This window comes from Bos indicus x Bos taurus, chromosome 13 (genome assembly GCF_003369695.1).
Source record: "Bos indicus x Bos taurus breed Angus x Brahman F1 hybrid chromosome 13, Bos_hybrid_MaternalHap_v2.0, whole genome shotgun sequence".
Lineage (NCBI taxonomy): Eukaryota > Metazoa > Chordata > Mammalia > Artiodactyla > Bovidae > Bos > Bos indicus x Bos taurus.
The window spans coordinates 29,815,452-29,835,746 of record NC_040088.1 but is presented as its reverse complement, the minus strand read 5'-3'; the positions used below and the strand labels follow the sequence as shown (position 1 = coordinate 29,835,746).

Genomic DNA, 20,295 nt, shown 5'->3' with positions numbered 1-20,295 from the left:
GTGACATATGTGTCATCTGCAGTCATAAATACTCCTTCATTCAACAAATGCATTCTGAGCTTATCCTGTGTGTTAGGTGCTGGGCAACAAGCAATAAACACAGTCCTTTCCCTGATGGCCTTCAGGCAAGCGTGGAAGCCAAGTATAGATACACAATCACAGAAATGTCATAAAATGACACATTGTGATAATATTGCAAAGGGAAAGTCCACAGTGCTGTGCGGGAGCAGGGGTCGTCCTGTTGACCTGGGGAAAGACCGCTCTGTGAGGTCCCCTTGAGGCTGCAATGCGAAGGATGCCTTGGAGGTGGCAAGGTGAAGAACAGTACAGGGATGTCCCAAGCAGAGGGGCCAGCAAGTGCAAAGGCTCTGGGACAGGCAGGACTGTTAAAGGTTGGAACAGAAGAAGATGGGACAGGTAGGAGGTGGGGCTGAGAAGAAGGGGAGACAGGTAGGACCATGAGGAAGGTGGAAGCAGAGGAGAAGGTAGGAACAGAAGAAGGAGGACAGATAGGCTGTGGGACCAGGCAGAAGGGGGGGTCACCTTAAGCACAGGGAGGAGTGGCCTGAGGAACCTGGAGAAGTAAGTAAGTTCCATGTAGTCCCTGCCTAGAAAGTCATGTTGAGGTTTTAGACTCTGATCTTTCTGGTTGGGAAGCAGTTAAGGGTTCTAACCAGGAGTGGCTGTACCCAAATGATGTGGTGCAAAAAGAGATTACTGCATTGGCAGTAGAGTGGAATGGAATGCCTGGGCCAAAACTAAAGAGAGAAAAATGGGTAGGAGGCTGTTGCCTATTGCCTCGGTCTTAAGGGGTGAAGACAAAGATGGAGAGAAGGATACCATTTTGTGTAACATTTTGGATGGAACATTGACAGACTTTTGGTAGTAGACTGGCTGTGGGCGATAAGGGGTGACTTCAAGGCTCTGCATGAGAAGCTGGAGAGGTGGCAGTCCCTAAAATGGGACAGGAGGTGGCAGGAGGAGTAGATTTGCTGGGAAACCAACACGCTCCCCAAGAGCGCAATTCAGATGCTGAGGCAGGGACACAGGGCGAGCATGCCAGGTTCTCACGGATCCTCTGTAAGGCAGGTGGGTGGTCCACTATAGAATTATGTATTTAATAAAAACACTTAAATTATCCATTACTGTAGAGCTGGGAAAGAAATGTCACTGCACCTAAAGATAAGATTCAGAGGCCCTGTGAGCCATTTCCTGGCTCACCTCTCAGATCACGCATCTACTATGTCTATATTTGCCAAAAAGGAACAAATTTTCTAGGGTTAGATAGAATGAACCCAAGTAACATTGCTTTAAAAAAAAGTCACAGTGGTCCAGAGGTTAGGACTCCGCACTTCCACTGCAGGGGCAGAGGTGAGAAACTAAGCTGCCATTAAGCCTTGCAGCGGAGCCAAAAAAAAAGCCAAATAATATGAATTATTTCCATAGTAGTAATTCCCACCTTTGATTCTATGTGGATATGCAAATTTCCATAATCACGCAGGTGAGAATATGGCTATGTGTATTCATATTAATCCAGGGCAATAATCCCCTCTCCCACCTTGTGAGTTAATTTACACGTATTTAAATGACAGGTTTAGTATCAAAGGTGATGCTGTAGAGTGGAAGACTGAAATACAGGGTCTGTCCCTTTATGAACTGTGTGACCCTGGGCAAGTTATCTAACTTCCATTTCCTACTCAGCGCCAAGAATCTTCACCACCACGTTAGGGCTAACCATGAGAATTACATGAAGAATGTCACAGTCTAGGCCTAGCACACAAGAGCTACCGAATAAAAGTTGTTTTCCCTTTGTTAAAACACAAAAAACTCACACTGCAAAACCGAACAGAACGCAACGCTGGGTCCCAACATCAATGCCCACCTTTTCCGGGCCTGCCTTTTAGACTTCAAGGTACGCACACTGTCAACCAAAATGAGAATGACTGAATCCAACGGACGATCGAGCGTGCGCCCATCCCGAGTTGGGCTGCGTGAGAGCTGTTCTGCCGCTCAGCCTGAGCTTGGACCGAGGCCTGGACAGCTGGGTGGGGCTGAAGCCGGACTGAGGCCCGCAACCGCCCCAGGGAGACGCTCTGCCGCACTGCGGCTGCACCGCGGAGGCAAATGTCCCCTGGCGGCCACCGTAGCCCGGAGGCCGGCCGTGTTCTCCTATTAGTCGCCATTTTGGCGCCAAAACGGGGCGGAGGCGGGGTCGGCACTGCGCGCGCCTAAGAACAATAGGAGCCGAAGCAGTAGGAAATAGTGAGGTGGCACTTTGGCTGAGAGCCTGTGGTCCAAAGGGCCCGGTGCCTGGGCCATGTTCTGCGAGAAGGCCATGGAGCTGGTCCGGGAGCTGCACCGCGCGGCCGAGGGAAGGCTGCCTGCTTTCAACGTGAGGGCGGGGTCCTCCCCAGGGCTCTTCTCGGGCTGCACAACCCGGAGCGGGATGGCGGGTGTGCCTGTGGTTCCCCTCCATGGTTGTGGGAAGGTCGTGGGCAGGTCGGTTTTGGTGGCTTCCCGCGAGCGCAGGGGTTGCCGCCACTCTCCTCGCGCCCCCGACCCCCGCCCTGGTCTCCCGCCGCCGCCGCCGGCGTCCTCGTAGCTGCGGTGCGCGCGGGCTGGGCGGTGGGCGTCTCGCCCCGGTGAGGCGCAGAGAGATCGGGAAACGGGGTGCTAGAGTTCAGCTGTGAGTTACACCGGGCAGGTGTGGACCGGCGTAGCCCGGGCGTTAGGGCCGCGCCCTGAGGGCTGCAGTGAGTGTAGCCCCACCGGGGAGCCGGCCGTGCAAATCCCCTCCCCTCCCCGCCGGGGAAGGGCGGGCAGCAAGGGGGCTCCGGGGCCGGGAGGTTTGCTCGTCACTACAAGGCATTTCAGAGGAGCGACGGGATTACTCTGTTTTGATAGCTGTCGCAGCACTTTGGGGAAGGGACCGGATAGAAGAAAGACTGGTTCTGAGTGGGTTATAAATAGACCACAGAAGAGAATGGATGTGGTCCACAGCCCGGTCGGGGGGCCCTGAACACCGTGTCCTAAGACGACAGGACGGTAGGTACGAGGACAGGGGTGGAGGTGAGAGGAGTAGCCGGGGAGTGGAGAGACCGTCGCCTCTGGAGGCTTCACTCAGGTAGCAGAGTAAACATCTGGCGGTCAGCAGAAGAGCTTCTGGGTAAGGTGAGTTTTGAACAATCAAGAGCAGTTAGTCTGACCTTGGGTTATTTAACAAATGGGGAAACTGAGCTGCTGGAATTAAGGATCAAGTTAAAGGGCTTGTCTGAACTTGGGGCGTGTTGGAAGTGGAGCCTCAACTTGAACAGTTTTCTTGAACAGATTTCCAGTCTGTTATTCTTGCAACTTCAGGCAGTTACCTTATCTAAAAAGGAGACCACAGCGGGAGGTTCACTGGAGACACAGAACGCAGAGGGGTTGTTGCTGTTGTTCAGTCCGTAAGTCATGCCCCAGTATTTGTGACCCCATGGACTGCAGCAGGCCAGGCTTCCCTGTCCTTCACTGTCTCCCTGACTTTGCTCAAATTCATGTCCATTGGGTCAGTTATGTCATCCAACCATTTCACCCTCTGTAGCCCCCTTCTCTTTCGTCCTACCCTCAATCTTTCCCAGCATCAGGGTCTTTTCCAATGAATCAGCTCTTTACATCAGGTGGCCAAAGTATTGGAGCTTCAGCATCGGCATTATTCCTTCCAAGGAATATTCAGGGTTGATTTCCTTTAGGATTGACTGGTTTGATTTCCTTGCTGCCCAAGGGACTCTCAAGAGTCTTCTCTAGCACCAAAATTGAAAAGCATCAGTTCTTGGGTGCTCAGCCTCCTTTATGGTCCAACTCTCATATCCGTACATGACTACTGGAAAAACCGTAGCTTTGACTATAGGGCCCTTTGTCTGCAAAGTGGTGCCTCTGCTTTTTAAAACGCTCTATAGGCTTGTCATAGCTTTTCTTCCAAGGAGCAAGGGTCTTTTAATTTCATGGCTGCAGTCACCATCTGCAGTGACTTAGGAGCCCAAGAAGATAAATTCTGCCCCTGATTCCATTTTTTCTCCATCTGTTTGCCATGAAGTTATGAGACCGAGTACCATGATCTTAGTTTTATGAATGCTGAGTTTTAAGCCAGATGTTTGAGAGGGGTGGAGGCTTTCCTATATGGCCCCACTAGAGTGGGAAGACATAGGAAGGAACCAGCCCAAAGGCGCAGAGACTTCCCACAGGTGCTGGCTTTTCAGACTGATAGTCCAGCTGTCTTTTTCGCTCAGATTTTAAGTGTTGGTTTCTTAGAAGTGTAAAATCCTGGCTTTTCTGGGTCTTAGACTGCACCTTTTCTTGCAGTCGTGCCTGCCTTTGGGGGCTGGCCACTGGGACAGCTTAGCTGAGTTAGACTAAGAATTGATCTTGATCTGATTGACCCCTAACACCCTTGACCAACACATGCTTTCGAGAATCATTCCTCCCCAGCAGATGGTAGCTGGTTTAGAGCAGGGACTCTGCCTTGTTTATCCCAGAATCCCTCATGGTTAGGTGCTGTGTTTGACAAACTGGAATGATGCACTTTGGATATGCAGAACTGATAATCATTTGAGACTTTAGGAAAATTATCTTGAGTTCCCAGAGGCTTACAGCTGGAGGTGGGAGCACAAAATGATGCCACTCCCAGTGTAAATTTTAAAAATCTAAGTCTTAAAAAAAGAAATAAAAATTTAAATCTGAGAACTTGGTTGTATCTTTACAAGTTTATTTCATGCTTGTCTTTTGTATACCTGCCGATCTCCTAATTGTGCAAGAGTTTCAGCTGTTCCTTAAAATAATATTTGTGATCAAAGGAATATTTAACTGAATTCTAGTAAATCAGACTTTTCCATGATATCTTTTTAACCAGTTGATGAAAGAAAAAGTAGAAGTCATGCTTTCATTTTTCATTAGAAATGATTTCTTACATTCTAGCAGGGTTAAGTAGTGTAATTTTGTAATTATACCAGTAGTGCTAAAACATTTTTGCTAATGCATATATTTTGGCTCTAAAAGTAGATGGGTTGCTTATCGCTGTTTTGTATGGAGGTTTTGTGTGTGTGTGTGTGTGTGTGTGTGTGTTTGGTTGTCATTGTTATAGAATTATTGGGTTTTGTGTGTGTGTGTGTAAAAATTTTAATTGAAATATAGTTTATTTACAGTGTTTCAGGTGTAGGGGTTGCTTTTTGACAGACATTGTATAACATTTATGAATTTTATAATTCTAACGTTTTTATCCTTCCAAGGGAAGTTTTTTAGAAATTTGCCCAAGTAGATAGCAGAAAAACTCCTCTGACCTTTCTGTTTTCTATCCTAGCAGTGTGTAGGTTTTTTGGGTAATAACCTTTTAAGATTCTTTTCCAATAAATAATAAGTTATTTACATGCTTTTGTCATGTGTTACTACTTCTGTAGACTATTGGTTTTTTGTCATTAGTTTTACTGAGGTATAATTTATATACAATACAGTACACATTTTAATAGACCTTTGGGTTTTGACAAATGTATACAATCCTTGTAACCAGCAACCCAACCAAGATTTCTGCTATCCCAAGGATTCCTTTTCTCTTTTGTGGCACTAGCTACCTCCCATCTGCAGCCCTAGGCAACCAAGGATTTTCCTTCCCCTACAGATTATATTTGTCTCTTTTATTTTATTTCTGGAGTCAGTATGCCAGGAATTGCAAACTTTTCTGTACCGGACCAGTTAGAAGCATACACTATGTACTCCTTTCTGTCTGACTTCTCAGCCCAGTCTGTTGACTGTGTATTTTGTTGACAATTCATTCCTTTTTTTTTTTTTTTTTTAGTTGTGGTAAACGATATATAACTTAAACTTTGCCATTTCTAACCATTTTTCTGTGTACATTTCAGTGGCATTAATTATGTTATTAATTATGTTTCCAAAGCTATCACCCCTATTTCCAAAGCTTTTTCATAACCCCAAATAAACTCTATAGCCTTTAAGCAGTAACTCCCCACTCCTTCCCCCTCAGCCTGGTAACCTCTAATCTACTTTGTTTCTATGAGTTTGCCTATTCTAGACATTTCAGATAAGTGGAATCATACAGTATTTGTGCTTTTCTGTCTGGCTTATTTCACTAAGCAGTGTTTTCGAAGTTCATGTTGTCGTGTGTATCAGCACTTCTTTTTTTGACTAATATTCCATTGAATGGACATACCGTTTTGGCTTATCTGTTCATCAGTTGGACATTTGGATTGTTTCCACTTTTTGGCTGTTATGAATAATGCTGCTCTGCATATTTGTGCATAAGTTTTTGTATGAACTTAGGTTTGCAGTTTTCTTGAGTGTATACCTAGAAGAGGAATTGCAGGATAATGTGGTAATTCTAAATTTAACTTTTTGTGGACCCACACGGCTGTTTTCTATAGGGCTGTACCATTTTGCATTCCAACCTGCATTGTAGAAGGGTTCCAGTTTCTCCCCATCCTCTCCAACACTTGTTATTATAGCCATCTTAGTAGGTGTGGAAAGACTATTGGTTTTTCATAAGGTACATAAGCATAAAGTATTGCTACAAACTTGGTGGGGGAATTAATGAGTGTAATTTTATGTTCCAGGAAGATGGACTGAGGCAAGTTCTGGAGGAGATGAAAGCTTTATACGAGCAAAACCAATCTGATGTGTAAGTTGGTAAGCTTGATATTTTAAAAGAATTTAAGAAATACAATGTTGAAGTCAGATCATCTTAATATTCATATCTAAAAAGATATGATTTGGTTTTTTTTAATTCTCTGTGACCCTGATCATACCCTAGCTATACAGAAGTAGGATTTGTGTTAATGATTGTTATGTCTGTAGGGACCAAATAGAGCTTGGCACATGGTAGGTGTTTGATAAATAGTTACTGTTTGACTGGTGTGACTTGAAAGGATTTAGGGTGGATCCAAAAGATATGAGACAGGAGCAAGTAACAGACCTAACAAGTGAAGTGTGTTGTTTCCATCAGGTGAGGCCTTACTGGTTTAAAGGTAGAACAGGCAGTTTGCAAATTTAGCAGGAGCAGCAGTGACTTCCAAAAGCTTGAGTGAAATTCCCTGGGAGTTCGTGCTGCAGAACGTTACAGCTTGGTAGGTTAAAGGGTTCTGGAGTTGCAGACTATTTAGAGCCAACCATGGTAGTTGGCACAGTGGAGAATCTGGGCTGAACAACAGACTTCAGAGGATCCTGTGACTGGGTGAAGAATAAGACGCAAGAGTACTGACTTCTGGAGGAAAAATGAGTTATTGAGAGCTCAACCTGGAGAGAAGTCTGTCTGCAACATGAGATTTCATCCTTGGCCTTGTTAGGTAGTGTTTTCATCAGTTAGTTAGACATAGAAATCAGTGGCATGTTGTTAAGGTTTGTGGATTACACAGAAGAGTAGAAACACTTTGCAGTGACTGTGTTTAATGGTAGATACCGATGAATGAGGAACTGGTGTGCAAGAGGTCTGCAGTAAATGTAAGGGAAATGGAAAGTCCTGAACTCAGGTTCCCAAGTCATTCATTTGTTCATGCAACAGATATGCACTCAACAGTTATGAGCTAAAACAGCAGAAATCAAGAGGGTAAAACCAAAATTTTCTCCCTCTGGGTGAAGGACCCTAAAGTGCAAACATAGTTGAAGATCAAGAACTATTTCTTGGATGGGTGGAGGAGCATTTGACTTTAGAGTCCTTATCTCACTTTATGAGAATGAGGATTTGGAAGGATTTGATACCATAGAAAGAGGTAAACCAGGTGGGACTACCAGCTGTGAAGAGAGTAATGCACTGAAAATATTAGTAGATTGAGAAATCCTGGAAATTGTCTCCAAGGAAGAGACACTTCAGCTGGAGCCTGAATAAGTAGGTTTTAGTGAGGAAGTAATTGTGGGCACAGAGCATTTCTAGTTGGAAGAAACAGCATGTGCAAAGGCCCTGAGTCATGAAAGAGGGTGGGATGCTCAGGGACCTGATCATTACCAAAGGCCAGTGTGGCTGAAACTTACTGAGCAGGCAAAGGGCGACACCAGGTGAGATTTTTAAGCATGTGGGGGAGGTGGTGGCATGTTTGTGTTCTAACAATCACCCTGGCCGCCATGTGGACAGTGGATGGTGGGACTGAGAGGGAATATGGTGGTCATGCAGGTGATAAGAAGGGCGAGCCAGACTAGGGGAAAAGAGAACAGTTTATAGACCTATTTAGGAGGTAACTGAACAGGCCTTGGTCCAGTAAGGGAATGACTTTCCTGTATTCATACCATTGGGAAATTCGTGATCCCCAAAAATTCTGTGCCCTATCCTCCTAGTTTGGTTCTGGGCAGGACAGTCACTATTACCAGTTTCTAGTTAAAATTCTTTGTCAGAAGAAATCTATTCCTATTTAATTGCTCACATGGAAATGTGAATTTTTTAAGGAAGTTCTTGTGTATTTAATCAAATACTTTGATGTTAAGTTGGGTGTATTTTATTTGTGCTATTTCATTATAATCAAGAGCACACTATAAGCAACGTGGAGAATAAATCTAACGTAGGATGAGAACATGATGTGAGGCCATAACCTTATGCCCCATGATACTTGATCTCCTGTCCCAGCATGCAAAAGGATTCTAAAAAGTGAGCCAAAAAGTTGTCTTTTGGAGACAATGGAAATTAATCCGTGTGCAAAACACAATGTGCCACATGGCTAAACAAAACAATGGGAGTATGATCCTAGGCAAATTAGTTAGGTATTTTAAATTTTTTTTTTTTTTTAAAGAATTTAAGTTTGTCCACACAGCTTGCAGGATCTTAGTTCCCTGACCAGGGACTGAACCTGTGCCCTCGGCAGTGAAAGTGCAGTGTCTTAACCACTGGACCACCAGGGAATTCCCTGGCTCTTTTCTATTTTATTCTGTTAGCAAAAGCTCCAATGTGGAGGCAGGTACTATTTAGGTAGGTTAACTACTGACATAAATGGCTAAAAACAAGTATGGAGTTAGTTGTTAGCTGACTTTGAAAATTTAACCCGTACTCATTAGACATTCTTCTCCTTAAATGTTTTACCAGGAATGAAGCAAAGTCAAGTGGACGAGGTGATTTGATACCAACCATCAAGTTTCGACACTGTTCTTTGCTAAGAAATCAGCGCTGCACTGTAGCCTACCTGTGAGCGTCTCTGTGTTTGCCGGGGTGGCAGGGAGCAATGGAGGGTTCCCATCCAAGAGGGTATCAGCAATTCTTAGACTGGTCTCTCTTTTATGAGCATTCTGAATTTTCTCTTTCCACTTAAACGTTTTTTATTATGGAAAATTACAGTATTCTTAAAACTAGGGAATAATATTACAACCCCCCCAATGGAGCCATCATATAGGTCACAGTTCTTAACATTTTGCCATAATTGCTTCATCTTTTTTTATGTGTCTATGCTAAACATTAGACATTTTACCACTGAATAGTTTCGTATGCATCATTAAGAAATAAGGGCCTTTGGGGCCTTTTCTCACATGACCTCTGTATAATTCTCACACCTAGAGCAGTGAACATACCTTCACAGCATCCATCCAGTCTATTCTTATTTTCCACATTGTCCCGAAGGTGTCCTCTTACAGTGGTTTGTTTGCCTCTGGAATCAAATCAAAGTCCACATGTTACCTTCTGGTGGTTGAGTCTTAAGCCTCTCCTGATCAAGACAGCTTCTGATCCAATACCGTATTAATGTTCTAGGTATGACCGGCTGCTTCGGATTAGAGCACTCAGGTGGGAATATGGCAGTGTCTTGCCAAGTGCTTTACGATTTCACATGTCTGCTGAAGAAGTAAGTTAGCGTTCTTATTCAAATTTGTAAATTCAGAAACTGGCTGAGCTTCTGGCATTGTTTGCGGTGCTTTAGTCGCTAAGTCGTGTCCGACTCTTGTGATCCCATGGACTGTAGCCCGCCAGCCTCCTCTGTCCATGAGGATTCTCTAGGCAAGAATACTGGAGTGGGTTGCCAGTTCCTTCTCCAGGGGATCTTCCCAACCCAGGGATCGAACCTGGGTCTCCTGCATTGCAGGCAGATTCTTTACCAACTGAGCTATGAGGGAAGCCCCCTGGCATTGTTTTGTAATAGTATTTATAGTATTTGTCTTTTTGTTTTAACATTTGCTTTTCAGTAGTTTTTGGTCTGTTTGAGAATGGTAGGAGTAATTCTAAATGCTATATGGAAAACTACTATTACTTAACAAAATAAAGGGTCCCGTTATATTAGCTGCTAGTGATCCATCAGTAGGATTCAAAACTGGCATTATTATTTGGAGGTTTTTCATAAAATATGTGAGTGTACATACTTTGCTTGGGGCTTCCCAGGTGGCGCTTGTAAAGAACTTGCCTGCCAGTGCAGGAGACGTAAGTGATGTGAGTTCTATCCTTGGGTCGGGAAGATCCCCTGGAGGAGGGCCTGGCAACCCACTCCAGTATTCTTGCCTGGATAATCCCACAGATGGAGGACCTTGGCAGGCTACAGTCCATAGAGTCACAGAGAATTGGACACGACTGAAGAGACTCCGCACGCACACACGTACTTTGCTTATCTTTGTGAATGTGTGATGAATTCTTGATTTATCCAGTCACTGAGGCACAATATTTAAGGACACAGGATTGAAGGCAAGCAAACTTGTGTAGAAACCTTGGCTCTATTTCTGTGAGATCCTAGGCAGGTGACTCCATCCCTCCCTGTGCCTAAATTCCCTCATTTACAAAGTGAAGGTCATAGCATCTGCTGCAGTGACTCAGACACTAACTACCTAGTTAGACCAAACTTCATAGGTTAAGACTGCCCTTACTTCAGACGCCAGCCATGGTTTGGGGGTTCCCAGGGACACTCTCCCTTCTGACCAACTGGCTACAAATTCAGAGGTTCCCATTCTCCCCCTCAGGTTTGAGGCTTTTAGCCTCTTGATATCATTGCAGAGAGAAGAGGGGAGCTAGAAGGAGGGCTCCATCACCTGTGATTCATTGCATCATGGTTTGATCAATCAGTGCAGCCTATGTCATGACACTCCAGAGTTGTGTAAGCTTCCCTGGTTGACACAACATCGTGTGCATTGTTCCACATCAGTGTGCCCAGAGGGTGGTGTGTCCTGATCCCTCAGGGTGCTGCTGCTGCTAAGTCACCTCAGTCGTGTCCGACTCTGTGTGACCCCATAGACGGCAGCCCACTAGGCTCCTCCGTCCCTGGGATTCTCCAGGCAAGAACACTGGAGTGGGTTGCCATTTCCTTCTCCAGTGCATGAAAGTGAAAAGTGAAAGTAAAGTCGCTCAGTCGTGCCCTTGGCGACCCCATGGACTGCAGCCTACCAGGCTCCTCTGTCCATGGGATTTTCCAGGCAAGAGTACTGGAGTGGGTTGCATCAAAGCTTCACATCTGGGACTCTCCTAGACCTCACCCTGGGTGTCTCTTCCTTTGGCTGGTTCTAATTTGTATTCCTTTCATTACAGTACAACAGTGAATGTCAGGACAGTGCTTTCCTGGGTCCTGAGAGTCATTCTGGCAAAGTATTAAACCTGAGGGAGGGGTGTTCGTGTGTATGTATGCACGCACACACTTTACTAGTGAAGGTTATGAGGATGTTTTTCTGTACAGTCTTTTTGGAGTTATCTTGTTTTATCTTTCACAAAGATCTACAGTACTGGAATAGATTTTTGTGAATAATGTATGAGCCAAGTTGCATGTCTGTGGGGGGCTTTCTTTTAGTCTATTTGTCCTTGTACTGATTTGATACTGCTTGAATGTAAGTTTGTAATACTTCTTAAGTAAGTTTTCCCATTTTGTTCTTCTTTTTTCAAGTGTCTTGACTATTTTTGGCTTTTTGCATTTCCATGCAAATTTCAGACTCCTTTGTCAAGTTCGATTTTTTTAAAACAACTGGAGTTTTGATTGAGAATGACTTGGATCTATAGATCAGTTAACATTATTATAATACTGAATTGTCCAGTCCTTGAAAGTGGTATATCATTCTACATTTGTAGGTACCAATATGCAGAATGACCAGTACCTACTGTTCTCGGTACCAGTGCCTGGTTCATAATAGGCAGTCAATAATATTTGTAGTTTGAATGAATGGTCATAGTAAAAATGCATGTGGGCATGTGTGGTGTTTTTGAAAGGTTTAGTGTACAGTTTCTACAAATTTATTTTCTTACACCTTTGTCAAATGGCCATCTTTATGTTTCCAGATGGACTGGTTCAATCGTTATAAAAAGTCCCTTGCTACCTACATGAGGTCATTGGGAGGAGATGAAGGTTTGGACATCACACAGGATATGAAACCCCCAAAAAGCCTATATATAGAAGTAAGTACACCTTTTTAAAAAATGAGTGTTTCTTTGATGCGTAGAGTGTGCTGACTTTTGTCCAAGGGAGGGGAGCATATGAATATACACTAGTGTATATAGGCATACCTTGGAGACACCACAGGTTTGGTTTCTGACTCACAATAAAGCAAATATTCACTAAAACATGTCACACAAATCTTTTGGTTTCCCAGTGCATGTAAAAGTTATGTTTACACTAGTCTATTGAGTACATGTTAGCATTATATACATATTTTTTTGCTAAAAAATCCTGCTATCTGACAATGCAGAGTTGACACAAATCTTGTTTGTGGGGGGAAAAAAATCAATATTAGAGAAGCGCAAAAAACAAATGAGAGGAAACATAAACCCAAGCCAAAACTTTTACCTGTAGGTGGTGGTGGGAACAGGACTGAACAGCTAAAAATTTTTGGCTGTACCTGTTTTAAAAGTTTGGAAAACTCAGCAGTGGCCACAGGACTGGAAAAGGTCAGTTTTCATTCCAATCCCAAAGAAAGGCAATGCCAAAGAATGCTCAAACTACCGCACAATTGCACTCATCTCACACGCTAGTAAAGTAATGCTCAAAATTCTCTAAGCCAGGCTTCAGCAATACGTGAACCGTGAACTTCCTGATGTTCAAGCTGGTTTTAGAAAAGGCAGAGGAACCAGAGATCAAATTGCCAACATCCGCTGGATCATGGAAAAAGCAGGAGAGTTCCAGAAAAACATCTATTTCTGCTTTATTGACTATGCCAAAGCCTTTGACTGTGTGGATCACAATAAACTGTGGAAAATTCTTCAAAAGATGGGAATACCAGACCACCTGACCTGCCTCGTAAGAAACCTGTGTGCAGGTCAGGAAGCAACAGTTAGAACTGGACATGGAACAACAGACTGGTTCCAAATAGGAAAAGGAGTATATCAAGGCTGTATATTGTCACCTTGCTTATTTAACTTACATGCAGAGTACATCATGAGAAATGCTGGGCTGGAAGAAGTACAAGCTGGAATCAAGACTGCTGGGAGAAATATCAGTAACCTCAGATATGCAGATGACACCACCCTTATGGCAGAAAATGAAGAGTAACTAAAAAGCCTCTTGATGAAAATGAAAGAGGAGAGTGAAAAAGTTGGCTTAAAGCTCAACATTCAGAAAACGAAGATCATGGCATCTGGTCCCATCACTTCATGGCAAATAGATGGGGAAACAGTGGAAACAGTGTCAGACTTTATTTTTTGGGGCTCCAAAATCACTGCAGATGGTGACTGCAGCCATGAAATTAAAAGATGCTTACTCCTTGGAAGAAAAGTTATGACCAACCTAGACAGCATATTGAAAAGCAGAGACATTACTTTGCCAACAAAGGTCCGTCTAGTCAAGGCTATGGTTTTTCCAGTGGTCATGTATGGATGTAAGAGTTGGACTGTGAAGAAAGCTGAGCGCCGAAGAATTGATGCTTTTGAACTGTGGTGTTGGAGAAGACTCTTGAGAGTCCATTGGACTGCAAGGAGATCCAACCAGTCCATTCTGAAGGAGATCAGCCCTGGGTGTTCTTTGGAAGGAATGATGCTAAAGCTGAAACTCCAGTACTTTGGCCACCTCATGCGAAGAGTTGACTCATTGGAAAACACTCTGATGCTGGGAGGGATTGGGGGCAGGAGGAGAAGGGGATGACAGAGGATGAGATGGCTGGATGGCATCACCGACTCGATGGACGTGAGTTTGAGTGAACTCCGGGAGATGGTGATGGACAGGGAGGCCTGGCATGCTGCAATTCATGAGGTCGCTAAGAGTTGGACGCAACTGAGTGACTGAACCGAGCTGAACTTTAGAACCATATAAGTATCTTACATATTGTTAAAACAAAATGAAATAAAAGTGGGAAACCAAGCCAAAACTCTCTTTGGCAGCTCCTTCAGTTTCCTTGCTGTCAGTGCTGACCTACACATACATTCAGAGATTTGCCAGTTTTCTTCCTCGCCATCAGTGGACATTGGAACTAGCGGACACGGGAACCACTAGTATGCCTCAGAAAGGAATACTAAGCCTAACTACACAGAGAAGGAGCACACAGAGCCTAAGACTTCCTGTAGGTACATGTACAGTCCCCAGCTACTTGATGGTTACTTCATAATAAAAAATAATTTAGATATTATAAAACATCAGTTTTTCTTTTCAGGTGCGGTGTCTAAAAGACTATGGAGAATTTGAAGTTGAGGATGGTACTGCAGTGCTATTAAAAAAAAACAGCCAGGTATTTACTGTCTTAGGATACTTTAAATTCTGTAAGAGTATTGAATGATGGAAATGTTGGAGTCAGTAGCTAAATAAATATCACCTTGCCATGATCATTTGTGTCATAGGCATTAAGTTTATCATAATACATCCTTTTATCCTTTTTCTAAACACTTGAAGCAAATGTTGCATATAGTAAGGAAGGGTTAATACCGTTGACCTTTAAACATCATGTAGGGATTCTGGGTGCAGTCAGACTGCCTGCTCCCCACAGGCTCTAGGTGCACGGGCTTCTGTGGTGGCAGCACGCAGGTTTGGTAGTTGTGGCGTGTGGGCTGTAGGGTTTGTGGGCAGAAGCCTTCCTCTTGATGAGACTTTGTCTCTCAGTGCCGCTCTAAAACTGGGGTAACTTAAAAGCATCAGCTACTGTAGTGGACATTAAGAGGCTTATAACATGTCTGAGCACATCAGAAATAAGTTTTCTATAAAATCTGTGTTATAGATCACCCACATAATGTGAAATATGAATAGGGAAACATTTTCCTACCATATAGTCCTTTATTCTTGACTCTATGGGACATGTTTCCCATTGCCCAGAAATGAGAACAAATGTCTTAGTGGACATTGGAATAACTGTTTAGTGAACAACTCCATTGGTTTTTTTTTTTTTCTTTCTTTCTTTCTTTTTAACATTTCATAGTTGTAAGACTTAAAAAATTCAGTTAAGTTAGACATCAGTGCTCAGCCCATGGGTCTTCATGACTGGTTGGCAGGAGTTTCTTTGGTCATGGGTCCCACGTGAGGCCTTGAGTTTGTGAAAAACTGTCAGGCACACAGTGCTGCTGAAGTAGCGTCCGCTTCCTTGAGTACTTGCCGAACTCTCTCCTTCAGTTCACCTTCTAGAGTTCTCTACGCTGCACTTTCTAACGCACTGTTTTTCTTTTTTACTCAAGTATCTATGTCTGTCTAGTCTTTGAGGTTTCTTTGGTCACCTGTGAGCTTGAAAAGTCTTCCTGCCTCACTCCGTGCACCTCCCCGCTCCAGAATTTAGTAAATGTTCCCTTCTGTGTTAAGCCTTGCTGTTTGGGAGGGAATGAGACCAAGAGATGCCGTTCCACCTCAGAATGAGAGCAGTGTGCTCTCTGGAGACATGGAGGATGAGCTTTAGCTGGGCACCATCTTCCTCAACACACAGCATGTGGCCAGCATCCATGGGTTACAAAGTCTTCATCCTTGAAAAATATGGGAGAAGAGTTGCACTGTTAGTAAAGGAATGACTGTTCAGACATAGATCCTCAAGAGGTTTAATGGAGAAGACACTCCTTCCGTTTGCCTTCTTAGTGAACTGTTGCCGCATCCCTTGTAGTCTGTGGCCCAGATCACCTACCTGGCTTTCTTGTGCATAAATCTAAAAATGCAAACACTAAGGAAAATACCTACTAGAATTCATAAGTCTTTAGTTTAAATTTAACTTAAACAAAGTATGATTTTGTTTATAAAATTCAGATTTTAGTACAGCTCTAAGTAACATCAATTTCAGTTGATGAAAATAGCAAATATAAACTTAGCTTTTAACTACTTCACTGGTGCAGTTTGAAATATTCAGCATGCATTGCTGCTTTTTAATGACATGACATGTAATTTAAAATAATGCTCTTCATTCCTCTTCCTCCCCTCACCCCTCAGCACTTTTTACCTCGGTGGAAGTGTGAGCAGCTGATTAGACAAGGCATTCTGGAGCACGTGCTGTCATGACCCCTGGCCAGATGGCTGTAAGACTCCCTCCTGGTGTGAGACTGCACCCAACCAAAGTCACTTCTCCACCTCCCCAAGGCCCACTGCTTAAAAATTGAGACATTATTTAACCAGGAATGCTTGGTGGAGGAGTATGGTTTCTTTTTTGTCTTTTCATTTGGATGTTTCTTTTTTATTTCATTTCTGAATATAATTCCGTTACCTTCCATGGTAAACATGTTTGTGAATCTATGTTGTATGTTTGTACTTTGAAGTATCGGTTCTCAAAAGAGAATTTGCACTCTGGCAGTACAGAGCCTCCACAGACATCCACCCTGCTGTCCACAGCTCTAGAGCGAAGTCTAAGATCAGGGTTCTAGCAGATGCTGTGCCTAAAGAGAATGCTTCCCGGCTAGTATACAGCCATCTTCTCATTCTGTCCTCACAATGTGCAAGAGGTTTGATTTTGTATTGTATGGGATTCTCCCCTTTGTGTAGTAAGTTGTATCTGTAATCATAACATTTCTACAATTCCCAAAATACTATCGTACTTTTTAGTTTCATGAAAGTAAACATTTGTTACATGTTCATCTCTTCTAAACACTGAGGAAGAGTTTCACTTGGATGTATAGGGAGGCCTCTTGTATTGTTGCTGGAAGTGTGCATTGTGCAAGCCAGGGAGCTGAATTTCTGAAGTTTGTGTTTCCAAATCACAGGCAGGTGGAGTTGGTGGTCTCTAAAGAACACAATGGACTTTGCCCATTTCCAGCAGTGGTGGCTGGTCTGGCTGGTGCCTGTCTGCAAGCTTGTGTCGCAGGATGTCCATTTTGGAAAGGGAAACTGAGACTGGGGCTAGGAAAGGAATTTTGTGCAGTTTCCCCCCAAGAGTCACATTGACCAGAAACTCACATGAAGAGCTGATCAGCTAAGTGGAGGGCAGTTTCTACTGCCCAATAAAATGATAGGCATCAGAGAAGCACCAGGTGGTCCTACCTGCTGGTCAATGGCCTTTCTCCACCAGTCCCCTCCATGACCAGCCCAGTAATCTCAGAGACATTCAAGTTTAAAATACAGATAAACCCAGTACCTGGCACTCTCTGTGCAGTGCATTTCTTAAACGGGAATATTTCTGGCTAAAATTATACTCAAGTAGTCAAGCTATGGAGAGCCTCTACCTAGGGTATGGGTCTGCATATTTTCACAACACACGTATTAATACTTAGTCAGCAGGCAGCCCTTGGCAGATTCTTTTCCAAGCTGTGCGGCTCATGGCATCTGTTTCCTGACCAGAGATTGAACCTGTACCCTGGGCATTGAAAGCACAGACCCCTAAAATAATTCCTTCCATAGATTCATAGCCAGATGAGATTTTCATCTGAATCTCTGCCAATAAACAATATGGAAAATTTCTGTAGTGATTGGATGGATGATGTTTTAACTGTGGGTCAGTGGGCACTTCCCTTGCATTCTGCTCTTCCAAGCACGTGGAACCACTTGCAGTGAGCCAGAGCCCATGTGAGTCAGCTGTGAGGAGGAACCTGCGGTAAAGGCCACTGCCCTGTTGCCAGCCCAGCATCATTCCTGTATATAAACCGTATGATGTACTTTTCTGATTCATTCCCAAAATAAAATAATGTTTCTTACTTGAAGTAAATGTATACTGGTTGAAAAATTAAAATTTTGTAGGTTTTATTGATTTATGTTGATTGGTCCTATAGAGTTGTGGCTAGAATTTTAAAATACATGTTTTTTTATTTAAAGGTAATAAGTGCACAGTTAAAAAGATAAAAGAAAACATACAATGTAGAAAATGAAAGTAAGTTCCTGTTTTACCTACTAAATGCCACCATCCAGTGTGCCCACAGTTAACTGATTACAGATTTAAAGTACAATCCCATTTCAGGCGTTTTTCCAATGAAATACTTTCCAGTTTTTGTTCCTAATGTGAATGGAATCTTCTTTTCTAATTTCTAACTGGTTTTGGATGATAAATATTAAAAAGCAGTAAATTATGATGACTTGGCCACTTTCCTATATAAAGTCATTTCTTTTTCACATTGATTTTGTCATCTGGAACTTTCAGAAAAATGTTGACTACTGCTGGTAATAGCTGGCAGCGTATCCTTTTCCTGACTCAACCTGAATGACACAGTCTTCTTCATCTCTCTACCCCATGCTTCTCCAGGAAAAACTCGTAAGACTTGTGGCCTCCCTCGGTGCAACCTGAAACTTCAAAATAAATTTAAAACCACAGTAAAACAGTGGTAATTAACATGACGTTTTCCAAGTGCACTTTTGGAACTTGAGTGATGGCCACTATGGTTTCTCGCTTAACTCCCTAAAGTTACGATTACATATATGTAACTGTTGCACTGTCTTACAGTCCATTCGTAACATTCTTCTTGGCCATGACTGTTAACCATTCATTGAACTGCAAGATTTGATTTGCTGTTATTTTATTGTGGAATTTTGCAACTTTGAGTGATGCAGTTTTATAGCGCTTAGCAAGAGGGGATGGATGTGTGTGTATTCACATATGTCTGCTTTGTCGGTGTTTTCAGTCATCTGTTGCTATGAAACAGCTATCCAAACACAATGGCTTTAAACCACACCTCTCTTGAGTTTCGCAGTTCTGCAGGTTTGCCGGGCTCAGCTGGGAGTTCCTGCAGATCTTGCTTGGGGTCCCTGATGCAGTTGCATTCCTCTGGTGACCTGACTTGGATGGCTTGGCCTCTGTTCTCTGTGTGGGCCTCTCGCGAGGTTCTCTCCAGTGAGCTGATTGGGCTTCTTACCTGGCAGCTTGGGACCCTGCAGGGTTAAGAAGGTGGATGTGCGTGCTGCTAGTTTTCTGAATGACTAGGCCTGGTAGTGGACTAGCACCATTTTCTGCCAAATTCAGTCAACCAATACAGCCCCAGGTGCTCAGAGTCAGTGAAGGCCACATGGACCACATAAATGCAGAACAGCAAGAGGCCCTGCCGTCAGATGGGGCGTTGGGGTTCTGGTGTCAGTTTTTAGTGCTGCACGTTCCTTTATCTATTTTTCATAGAAATGTACCTTTTAAAATAGCATTGATACCTATAGAACTATCTCGGTATGAATCTTCTTTGGAGAGACTTGATGAATCTTTTCTCTAGTTTGAGGTCAAACTTTTCTACTTTTTCTTAAATAAATTTCAGTTAGTCTTCTTTTCCAAACTTTTTTAATCTATATTTTGAAATGCATTATGGAATTTTTCTTCTTTTCACTACATATGATTATCCCTAATATGTGTCTGTCTTTCCTTTTTGGTCTTAGTCCATAACTAGAAGTATCTGTAATAACACTGTATTAATCCTTTAGGAGGATGAATGTAGTGGAGGGAGGTGCTAATTTCACATGGTCTATTGCTTTTCACAATTGATGGTATTTTAGGATGAGTTGAATTCATTCTGTTTTGTAACTTTACAAAAACAATGTTTTAATATAGTACAAAATGTAGGAACAAAGAAGGTAGCTATCTACAAGTCAGACAGAGGCCTCAGGAAAAACAAACCTGCTAATAAGTTTGGGTTTCTAGCCTCCAGAATTGTAAGAAAATAAATTAATTTTGTTTCAGTCACCCAGTCTGTAATATTCTGTTTCGGCAGCCCCTGCAAAGGGCGTTTAGTATCTTTTTTTTTTTTTTTTTTTTTATGTATTTCCCTAATTGAGAGACTTGAACAGTTTCCATCCTTTTGCTATTACAGCAGAGCTATATGAGTAACCTTATACATACATCATTTTACACATAAACAGCTTGGTGTGTAGGATAATTGTAATTTTGATGGGATTTGTAATTTTTATAGGAATTATAATTTGTTCTACACCAGAAATTATGAGAGTCATTCCCCCTAATCTTTGCCAACAGTATGTTATTTCCAGTTGGGGCTGTTAGAGAAAAGATGCCAGGAACGTTGATGTACAAGTCTGTTATGGATGTGTATTTCTTTTCCTTTGGGCAAATAACTAGGAGTAAAATGGCTGGGTCTTA

At 42.9% G+C, this 20,295-nt stretch overlaps 1 protein-coding gene and 1 long non-coding RNA gene across 6 annotated transcripts in view; one reads left to right on the top strand and one right to left on the bottom strand.

The window, feature by feature from the left end:
* The first annotated feature begins 2,183 nt into the window (after positions 1 to 2,183).
* On the top strand, positions 2,184 to 19,884 carry LOC113903303 (DNA replication complex GINS protein PSF1). 5 transcript variants are annotated; one of them, XM_027559256.1, is made up of 8 exons: positions 2,184 to 2,392; positions 6,597 to 6,661; positions 9,047 to 9,145; positions 9,704 to 9,794; positions 11,456 to 11,512; positions 12,194 to 12,310; positions 14,494 to 14,568; positions 16,236 to 19,884. In XM_027559256.1, exons 1-8 carry the CDS (start codon positions 2,318 to 2,320, stop codon positions 16,302 to 16,304), a joined length of 648 nt encoding a protein of 215 aa, XP_027415057.1. In that variant the 5' UTR covers positions 2,184 to 2,317; the 3' UTR covers positions 16,305 to 19,884. The 5 variants fall into 5 exon arrangements, 4 of the variants coding, with proteins under 4 accessions (XP_027415057.1, XP_027415058.1, XP_027415060.1 ...); XM_027559259.1 differs by lacking the exon at positions 2,184 to 2,392 and adding an exon at positions 2,605 to 3,171; XM_027559260.1 differs by lacking the exon at positions 2,184 to 2,392 and adding an exon at positions 3,187 to 3,443.
* The window catches only part of LOC113903305, a 43,240-nt gene continuing 38,183 nt past the window's right edge, over positions 15,239 to 20,295 (bottom strand). The window contains exon 2 of the long non-coding RNA XR_003514072.1: positions 15,239 to 15,781. This is a non-coding gene — a long non-coding RNA (uncharacterized LOC113903305). The remainder of the gene's footprint in view (positions 15,782 to 20,295) is intronic.

What these genes read in the sequence shown, in the direction of transcription:
- LOC113903303 (XM_027559256.1), top strand. Translation starts at nt 2,318, where the DNA reads ATGTTCTGCGAGAAGGCCATGGAGCTGGTCCGGGAGCTGCACCGCGCG. An exon ending in TTCACATGTCTGCTGAAGAA is followed by an intron (nt 9,795 to 11,455) that starts GTAAGTTAGCGT and finishes CTTTCATTACAG; the next exon opens with TACAACAGTGAATGTCAGGA. An exon ending in CAAAAAGCCTATATATAGAA is followed by an intron (nt 12,311 to 14,493) that starts GTAAGTACACCT and finishes TTTTCTTTTCAG; the next exon opens with GTGCGGTGTCTAAAAGACTA.